The sequence below is a fragment of the Mustelus asterias genome, chromosome 2 (assembly GCF_964213995.1).
Source record: "Mustelus asterias chromosome 2, sMusAst1.hap1.1, whole genome shotgun sequence".
Lineage (NCBI taxonomy): Eukaryota > Metazoa > Chordata > Chondrichthyes > Carcharhiniformes > Triakidae > Mustelus > Mustelus asterias.
The window spans coordinates 69737336-69748011 of record NC_135802.1 but is presented as its reverse complement, the minus strand read 5'-3'; the positions used below and the strand labels follow the sequence as shown (position 1 = coordinate 69748011).

Below are 10676 nucleotides of genomic sequence, written 5' to 3'. Positions count from 1 at the left end.
ATGTGTTTTGCTGTTCTCCATTCTGTTTTGTTGTCTGCTATACTTCACTGCAATGCAGATTTGTGTTTACCAATCTTGTGTAGTGCAGCTCTCCCTTGTGCACCTGCAGATCCCACCACAGCATGGCATTGCTACTTTGGATGGTGATTGCCTTTCTTGTCCGATGTCTGTTAAATGTCCAGGGTAGCCTCCTCTTCAACCCTAATGCTCTTTTGAAAGCCTCCAATCAGAAACTTATATGTTCACAGGAACTCTTCACAAAATGTTCATCAGACGTAATTGACAAAGCAGTAATAAGTACTGCTTTTATCAAAATTGGGCAATCTTAATTTTGAACACTCCCATGAAGTGTTGCTCAATCTTGCTGCCCAGTCATTGTTTCACTGGTACGTTTCCTGAGCTTTGAGAAACTGCTGCTGGGGTGTTAAAATCAAACCCCTGTTCCAATTATTTGAAAATTGCTTCATTATTACATGATTGCAATGTTTGTGCTAATGATCAACCCATCTTTGGCATGCAGGTTACACACATGAAGAAAAATGTGCCTCCATTAAACCTGAAAGTGGACGCACTGGGCGTGAGTTGTGGTTGTGCTTGAAATTTGTAGAATTTCTATTTCCCACCTGTCTCAATCCCCCTCTCGTGGGCATTTAAAACCTCTCTTTTGAGTCCTTGGCTCCAACATGCAACATAATCTCTCAATGGCCTTGGGCAGGCTGGCGTTTACTTGGAAATAACTTTTTGTTTAAGGCTTTCACAATTCTGGACAACACATCCCAGATTCTCCCCACCACTGAATGTCCATGAGCCCCAAACATACAGACCCAGATCACCCCCATAGCGATAAAATTGGACTAGAGGACCACCTCAATCACAAGAGCCTCTTGATACACAGCAGCCAACCATCTTTCATAATCTTATAGGAATAAAGAAGCATTATGTTGAACACATCAGTCACACACACTAGTATACTCATCACAATTAAGGGACTAAAATTTACTTGCGTGTCAGGAGATATATTGTTCTTGCTATGGTGTTCAGTAGTGTGTCATTAATAATATGTATCAGTATTTTTGCCATTTCTGCAAATGTGCTGCCCTCGCCTCTCAAGGAAGTCATAGAGTCATAGAGGTTTACAGCATTGAAACAGGCCCTTTGGCCCAACTTGTCTATGCGCCCTTTTTTTACCACTAAGCTAGTCCCAATTGCCCGTGTTTGGCCCATATCCCTTATACCCATCTTACCCATGTAACTGTCTAAATGCTTTTTAAAAGACAAAATTGTACCCACCTCGACTACTGCCTCTGACAGCTTGTTTCAGACACCACCCTCGGAGTGAAAAAATTACCCCTCTGACCTTTTTGTATCTCTCCCCTTAAACCTATGCCCTCTAGTTTTAGACTCCCCCACCTTTGGGAAAAGATGTTGACTAGCTAGCTGATCTATGCTCCTCATCACTTTATAGACCTCTATAAGATCACCCCGAAGGCTCCTACACTCCAGGAAAAAAAGTCTCAGTCTATCCAGTTTTTCCTTGTAATTTAAACCATCAAGTCCCGGTAGCATCCTAGTAAATCTTTCTTGCACTCATTCTCTTTTTTTTTAGTCTTTGGTTTCTCCTCTGTTGATCACGGTCTCTATTCTCCTTTGTTGACCATCCCCCCATATCAATCACTTTCCCTTCTCATGTTGACCTCCCTGCCTCCCCTCCTTCAAGTTCCAATCACAAATGTCGCCATGTCACAGTAGCAGCTGACCTCTCCACTATGTCCCCTTTCCTAATTCCAGGGGACTGTCCTCAAGCTTTCCTGGCTGTGGTCTCCTGCTGAAGGTGTTCCTTCCCAGTCACTGATCAGACCGTCAATTGGACTGGCTGCCGAGCAGGAAACAGAAGAAAACAAAAGATAATGAGGAGCAAAAACAGGAAATGCTGGAAATATTCTGCAGGTCAGGCCGAAAGGGAAACAAAGTTAACGTTTCAGGTTGATGCTTTTTCATCAGAATCCTGATGTAACGTCATTTGGGGCAGAAATGTCTCTAAGTTGCTGAACCTCTCATCCTGGGAAGATAGCTTAGCTTTAGGTTTCAAATCCTGACAAAATAAAGGTTGTGCATACCCATGCTGACCGTGTGGGAGCTGGCTGCCTCAACTCAAATGGCCGTTAGATAAATTTGCATAGTGATCTAATGGGCCAAAGCAAATTTTTAGTCCTGTATCTTTAATCATCAATGAAGCAAAGGCTTTGGAAGCACTTCCTTTACTCCCTCATGGAAATGTGTCTACTTTGCATCTGAATCATCTCTTCAAAGTTTTGCCTTTTGATTTCAGTACACCTGGGCCAGATTCCTTCTCAACTCACTGAAATTAGCACTCCTTTAATTAAGTATTTTTATGCTTAATTGTACTGTCCCTTTCCAAACCTAATGAGTTCATAATCAGTGTTCCCTAAATGCTCATGCCCTTAAAGGCGATCCTTATGTTTATGTGCTTCCTAACTACAGATGTTTTTTTCAGACTTACATATGAACGAGGAGGAGTAGCGTGTTTTAAAATATCATGGCTCATCTGATCTTGGCCTCTACTTTCCTGTCTGCCCCTATACCTGTTCACTTCCTTGTCAGTCAATAATCTGTCTGATTCGGACTTAAAACTATTCAATGACCCTCCACTGCTCTTTGGGGAACTCTCTTCAGATTCTACAGATTAACAACCCTCTGAGAGAAAGAAAATCTCCTCATCTTTGTTTTAAGGAAGACCTCTTATTTTTATTCTCTGCCCCCTAGTTCTAGTCACTCCCACAGGGCTTTTGCTAAAAATATAAAGCTTTCACCAATTTTCTAGATGTTGCAGCTTCACCAGGTTGGCAACTCATTTTCAGGTATGCTTGGTGCTGCTATCACATGATCTTTTACTTTTTTAACTGAACCAGATTTGGCCAGCTGGCTGGATGGTGATGGAGAAGTTAGAGAGATGAGTTCACAGAATATGCAGGCATACTATTCTGCTGGTGCTGATGGCTCATATACTTCAAGGATGGACATTTTTCAGCTGCTGGATCTGTTCTTACTCTATCCCACTTGGCACGGTAATGCCACATAGCACAATGGAGGGTGTCTTAAGTAGTAAATAACAGAGTGTTAATTACTAATTTTTTGCTTTATGCACAGGTCTAATTTTAAAACGTCATCAGGTTAAGATTGTCATAAGAACATACAATAAAAACAAAAATTCCGTACTCAGTCATTTAAGTAAATGGACATGTTATTAATCATGTCAATTTTTAACATGGCACAAGTTGCTTGTAATACTTATATGAACATTATACAGGATCAGCTACATCTTTTTCTCTTCAGAAACTGTTAAATCATATCAATTGTTTTTTACCAGCAGGCAATCATATATACTATATATAGAAAAATAGCTCCATTAATGCAAATTTATAGGACATATTTTGATTTTCATTTTGTCAAAGGAATAAAAAAATCAGTTATTCTAGATAATTACAAAGTTAGATCACAAAATATATATAAATTAAAAAATGCATCTTATAGTTTACATTAGAATACTGGCAATGCAAATACTTTTAGTTAAATGCCAAATAATAATTCAGTTCAATGGCAAGACTGCAATTGCAGGAATTTTTTAAAAACAGCTTTCGGCACAGTTAGCATAAACCTTTGTCCAGAAATACTGTTCAATAATATTTTGTGGGCTTATGCATTGAGATCACTTTAATCGTTGAAAGGTTATTGCAGAACAGTCACTATGCACGAATTAGGAGATCCTGCTGCCTACAAAGGCTTCTTAACAGTGGATGTGTCTATAGTGTTAGCAATACACTGGTAAAGGTCAATTAAATGCTTCGTTTTAATGAGTTCTACTTAAAATATATCCGCACTTGCACAAGTAAAAAGGACCACATTATGCAGAACTGTCATGTATAGCTGTGTAATAAAATTATTTTCTTCATTTCTTCTTTGCTGTCTTATATTAAATGTTCCGAACGAGAATTTAAGGCCATTATGCGATTATTTCCAATGTTGCTCATGGAGAAATGTATGGGTTCGAACAGCTTTATTTTAGAATAGAACTTGTCCTTCCATTGATTTGCACTGTATTTCTGGCAACATTGACCTATAACAAAAAACACAGTAACAGCACAAAATTTTGTACTTATGTGCAACAGGAGAACTCACATCAATAAAATTTTCATTTGTATACTTCCTTTAGTGTAAACTAATGTTTCACAAATAGTTCTAGACCTTCGGCACAGACTGTCAGAAATTTATCCGACTAGGTATGCCCAAAAAAACAGGTGGGAAAACCTCCCATTTTCCCACCCGTCGGGCACTTAGAATTATTTTGGGAAAATCGCCCCCTGATGTTTAAAGCTCAACTCAGGGTTGAACAGTCAGCTCCAATCTGAAAAAAGTTATCAGGAAGAGATATGAAATTAGTGGCAAGAAAATGGTGTTTCTGGCAGACGCCAAAGTCAATTGATTTGGTACTTCTGACGTTGAATCAGTGAAATTTATGATTGATCTAATTTTTGAGGTTCAATTTTAACCCATTTCGCCTGATGGAAATGGGGTGGAGGGAGGCCTTTCGAAGCATCTTGACTACCTACTCTGTGCTACTGCTTAATTCTACTGACCGCTACTACCACCACTGCTCACAACATTTAAGTGGCTGCAGTATTCATAAATATATGGTGACTGCTACATACAAACCAGAGTCCTATTATATCAATGAGACCCTGACATGATTTTATCTGGGCAGGTCAGAAGTTTATTCAGTAGCCATCCCATTGAGTTACATTTCATAGAATTGGCTTCAGGTGCTGACTGACTCACTGAAGTGATATTTAAGTTGACATACATGGAGGCTTCAGGCACTCATATCATCGGGATCTGTGTGGTGCTGGTGGATTTCCAAAAGATACTTGAATGTGGACATGCTATTTGAATGTGGACACATTATTTGAATGTGGAGATATCCTATCTTTTTTGTTGCTGTATTCACCTGGTTAAGCTCTGACAACTTATCAAAGGTACATTTTTTTTACTTCATTGCTTTGGACAGAGGAACAACAGCAGTGGAAGCCACAACAACCAGAAATAAAAACAAGTGGGCCTTTTAGAAGGCGTCACATGGTGGTGCGGGAGGGCGGGATGCTGGTTAAAGCCTTACCCAATTCGCAGGGTTTATAGGTGAGACACTTTCCTGGATACCATTGAGGACATCAGGATACTGGGCAGGATGTTGACGATCTATGGAGCCTTCAGCAACAGGATCTGCTGCCAGCTGGCTAAGGGGTGGCTTGACAGGGGTGGTCAAAATTACCACCATTCTTAACCTTCTGCTTTAGGCTACTTCCAGGACTTAATATAAAAATTATTTACATTTCCCAGTCTGCAGTGCACGGTTCACAACCTGCTGGACATGCAGACCTTCGCTGCAACAACAGTTGCAAGCGAGATGTGAAGGTGGCGGACATTGACAGTGACAACTGGAGACAGTTGCTGATGGCCGTGACTCTGGAGACAAAAGGTTGGCCATTTGGGGACAAGCCCCTCATACATAGCTGCCAATTTCTGTCTGCAACCATAACTGAACAGTTCAATCATGGCCATAGCACTAAATAGAACATTATTAAGCACACAGTTAAAAAACAAGATTTAGATGTATGGATAGGTCTTTTAGGGCAGCAGAATCCCTATTATATGTCTACACAAAGTTTGTCAATTTATTATAGTATGCTACATGTTGCACATCATGGCAGTAGAGAAAGGATTGGAAATGGAGAAGGCAGAACAACTGGGAGAGTGATCATCAAATGAGGAATAATTTGATGAAGACAAGGGAGGAAGAACACAAAGAGGATGAACACAATGCATTGCAGCCAGTGGCATGAATCAGTTTCTGATGACTTGTTCATTCATTCCCTTCCTCATTATGCACGCTTCACTGAGAGCCCATACCAATAAAGGCATTAGCTCAACAGGCAATCTGTTTTGACAAGTGAATTGTTGACTTTGCATGATTGACATCTTTAAGTGGTTATCGGTCTTTCTGTGATCTCTTTTGTTAATGTCTCACTATTTATTTGGAGTAGATAAAGAGATGTGAAGTGTTTGAAGCCTCTGTTATTGATACTTTAATGGTCTGTCTGATTGACACTTGAAAAAGCAGTTTTTTGTCAAAGGACTTTTCCGCACGGCTGTTTTTATTCAGCAGTTCCAAACTTGCCATTGTTGCCAAATGGCTCATTGGCTATTGGGTGAATGGGCATATGGGCATGGAAGTGGCATTGAGTTGGCATGAAGAGTATGCAAAGCCATGGGAGTGGCTGGGTGGCATGAGTTGCTATGGAGGGTATGAGTGGCCATGGGGAGTGGCTGGAGACATGGGCAAGATTCTTACAACTCCTCTGAGGGGCCTTGAACCATGAGTAATGGAGATGGAGACGATGGCGCAACTTCACAAATATTGCAGGGGGAAAAATGCGGGATATGCCCACCCCCACAATGGAGTGGCCAGACCAAGAGTGCAGGATGCAGGCTTATCCTCACCGGTGAAAATTGCTGGTGCTGGGAATGAAGGAAGGAATCCTGGGATCAGTACTGTCTGCAATTTCTAAGTCATTCCAGAGTTGTCCCGAGTCTGCCAAAATCCAAGCCAAAGTCTCTTTGTATTAACAATTCCTTTACCCTCTTCACAATCCTTTATTGCTGCATTGAAGAACACCAGAGGTGAAATTTCTCCAGGGCAGTTGTGCAAAATGGGTGATAGCACATCAGCAGCTGGGTTTACATTCAACCTATTTTTTCTTCTGCAGATTACAGTTGAAAAGCAAAGAGGCTGGAGTGTAAAACTGGCTGCCGGTGCATTATCACTCACATTGCACTGCTGCTCAAAATATATTTCACCCAACTGAAACTGTTTAACCAATTTTTATACAAATGACTCAGTGACAAACAAAATCAGAAGATGCTACGATCACAGATAAAGTGTGATCAAATTTAATGATTAACATAATTATTGCCTTGAATGTCTATCACTCAAATGTCAACTCATAGTTCTTCTTTTAAAAAATTATTTTCTTCAAGAAAATTGGTGATCGGCAGCTCTCCCTCGTGTTGGGGCTTCTGAGATGCTCATGGTTGGCAACTTCTGGTGTTCACACCTGTGAGGGTCCAGCTGCAGATTGCAGCATTTAGCCTATTATTAGGGAAGTCTAGCCAAACTGGCTTTCTGCCATCATGGTGTGTTCGTAGGGGGCAAAGAAGCAGACATGCTGACATCCTGACAGAAAGCAACATGTACCACACTCAGTACATTACTCCCACTTCTATGGGCTTAGGTTCATCACCCACTGACCAGCAGAACAGCAGATGTTAAGTGATGCCTTGAAAGTACCATGCACTCCGACCACTGATTTTTTCAACGTGGAGTCCAGAATCAAAAATAGTAGTCATTTGAATTTTCACCAAAGCTGCAATTTGTGGTAGCACTCACTCCTGGCAGATAGAGTACAATATCGGGAAGTGTGAAGTTATTCATTTTGACTGTCAGAATAAAAAAACAGGACATTTTTCAAAAAGGTGAATAACTGGCAAGTGTTGGTGTTCAAAGAGGCAGGGGCATGTTTGTGCAAGGAATATAGGAAGTTAACATGCAGGCGCAGCAAGCGGTTAGAAAAGCAATAGCAGTACAGCGAAGGTTCACTAAATTAGTACGTGGGATGAAGGGGTTGTCCTCTGGTGAGAAGCTGAGTAAATTGGGGTTATAGTCTCTGGAATTTAGAAGAATAAGAGATGATCTCATTAATAGCTGTAGAATTCTGAAGGGGTTTGATAGAGTGGATGCAAGCCATTGTTTCCATTGGGCAGGGAATAAAAAACGTGGGGACACAGTCTCAGGATAAATGGCCAATCATTTAGGTTTGAGATGCTGAGAATTCTTTTCACTCAGTGTTGTGAATCTTTGCAAATCTTTACCCTAGAGTGCTATGCTCCATCGTTGAATATATTTACGGGTGGGATAGACAGATCTTTGGTCTCTCAGGGAGTTATGGGATATGCGGTCTGCTCTAATGCCGATTGATTGGCCAATTTTCAGAACACCTGCAGTCAGTCTGCAAGCATGACACAAGCTTCATGTTGCCTGTTATTTTAATTCGTCATTCTGCTGTCACACTGACTTCTCTGTCCTTGACCTACTGCAGTGTTCCAACAAGTTCAAAGCAAGATTCATAGACATTTACAGTACAGAAGGAGGTCATTTGACCTGTCAGGTCCACGCCGGTCAACAAAGATCTGACTACACTAATCCCATTTTCGAGCGCTTGGCCCATAGCCCTGAACATTATGGGAGTGCAAGTGAATATCTAAATATTTCTTAAATGTTGTGAGAGTTTCTGACTCAACCACCCTCTGACAGTGAGGTCCCAGACCCCACCACACTCTGGATGAAAACATTTCTCTTCAACTCTACCTCTTACCTGAAATCTATGCCCTCTGATTATTGACCCCTCTACTAGTGGAAAATGTGTCTTCTACCCACCTTATCTATGCCCCACATAATCTTATACACCTCTATCAGGTCCCCACTGAACCTTCGCTGCTCTAAGGAATGCAGCCCCAGCCTATTCAATCTTTCCTCAAAGCTCAGACCCTCCAGCTCAGGTAGTATCCTGGTAAATCTCCTTTGCACCCTCCAGTGCAATCACATCCTTCCTATAATGTGGCGACCAGAACTGCACATAACACTCCAGTTGAGGCCTAACTAGTGTTTTATACAATCCAGCATGACCCCCCTGATTTTGTATTCTATGTCTTGGCGGCTAAAGGCAAGTATCCCATATGCCTTCTTAACCACTTTATCTATCTGTCCTGCCACCTTCAGAGTGCTATGGACATGCCCTGCTGATCTTCAGTACTTTCTAGGGTCCTACCATTCATACAATGATCCTTTTTGCCTTGTTAGCTCTCCCCAGTAACATTACTTCACACTTTTCCGGGTTGAATTCCGTTTGCCACTATTCTGTCCACCTGAGCAGTCCATTGATTTCCTTCTGCAGTCTACAGCTGTCCTCCTCATTATTTGCCATCCGACCAATTTTCATGTCATCCATAAACTTGTTGATCATATCAAGCTCAAGGAACAGCACCTCATCTTTTGATCAAGCACTTTACAGCCTTCCAGACTCAACAATTTCAGCTCAAAATCTCTGTCCCATTTTGTTTCTTTTTCTTTGCATCTTTCAGTCTTACTCTTAGATTTCTCCTGCCTTTGCTTTCAGATGGCAGATGTTCATCCTTCTGCCATTCACACCTCCTCGAGAAACATCTTTTGTATCTTTACTAGTCTTTTTGGCTTGCACCAACAACTTTTTCGTCATTCATCTCTCTGCCTTTCCACCTTGTCACAGACCTTCCCCTTTTTCCTTTTACACTATCCCCCATTCCATCCGCTAAAAACCTATTACGCTTCTAATTTTACCTGTCCTATCCAATCTTTCCTCAGAGCTGAAACTTCCCAATCTTGGCAACATCCTCATACATCTCCCCTGTATCCTCTCCAGTGTGATCACATCCTTGCTGTAATGTGGTGAACAAAATTGTACTTAGTACTCTAGCCATGGCCCAGCTATTGTTTGGTGCAGCTTTAGATACTGAGAAAAGATGCAGGATACAATCAAAATGGAGAAGATATTGAATGGGAAGCAAATGGCTTGTGTATGAGGTGAGGAAAAATAGGAAGAATTCTGCATTAATTCCCAAGTGAGAGCGGAATGCTATCAGTGGTTCCTGTGAGGGCATTTTTGAACAATAAATAGACAGTGAAGGATGTGATGCAGGGGAATTTTTAAGAGTGCTGGGGGAATGGAGGGAAGGACTGTTGTCAGTTATTACTGAGAATTGAACAGCCGTATACATGCTTTTCTCTCTTGTCAGGCAATGAAACCACTTTCCGCATCGCACTCAAGCTCTGAGGTGATGCTACTGCCACCGAAGACCTGCCGATACTTTAGTCCAGGTGGGGTAAACCTCCATTTTATGTTTCTTCCTTCCGCTGGTGAGAAAGTGAACTTTTTTCTTTGTCCACCCATCATTCACCAAGACCTTCAATGAATCTGCAGATTTGCTTGTGACTCATCTTCTACTTTGCAGCAGTAAGCCAGCAACATAGGAATATAACCTCCCTTTAAGAGGTGTAATCCTATTTGACATGGGCCTTGAGTGACTCACTGAAAATTATGTCCAAAAAATGGCAGGCTTCCAATCCCTAATGTGATTGATGGGAACCTCCATGTCAAATTTAATCAAGGCCCGGGCACTAAACAAAAGCAAAATACCGCAGATGATGGAAAACTAAAATAAAAACAGGAAATCCTGGAAAAACCTAGAAGGTCTGGCAGCATCTGCTGGAAAGAGAAACAGGGTCAACTTTTGTTATCCGTATGAATCTTCAAAACTCTCTGAAAAGGAGTCACACACACTTGAAACATTGGGTGGTATTTTACCATTTTTTTTCTAAGTGCCAGGTGGGCGTGGAGCTGGGAGAGTTTCAGATCTGTTTTTCGGGTGCGTTTTTAGGCCCCTTCATACGCACTCTGGCTGCAAAACTTTGAACAAGTCTGTTGCTTGCTGCAGAAGCCTGTGGGCTGGGC

General features: G+C 41.4%; 1 protein-coding gene across 7 annotated transcripts in view; it reads right to left on the bottom strand.

The window, feature by feature from the left end:
* Positions 1–3236: 3236 nt before the first annotated feature.
* cobl (cordon-bleu WH2 repeat protein) overlaps positions 3237–10676 on the bottom strand; it is a 345820-nt gene continuing 338380 nt past the window's right edge. For all 7 annotated transcript variants that reach the window (XM_078236757.1, XM_078236727.1, XM_078236736.1 and 4 more), the window contains exon 14: positions 3237–4135. In XM_078236757.1, the coding sequence (XP_078092883.1) occupies positions 4076–4135 (60 nt within the window). In that variant the 3' untranslated portion in view covers positions 3237–4075. The remainder of the gene's footprint in view (positions 4136–10676) is intronic.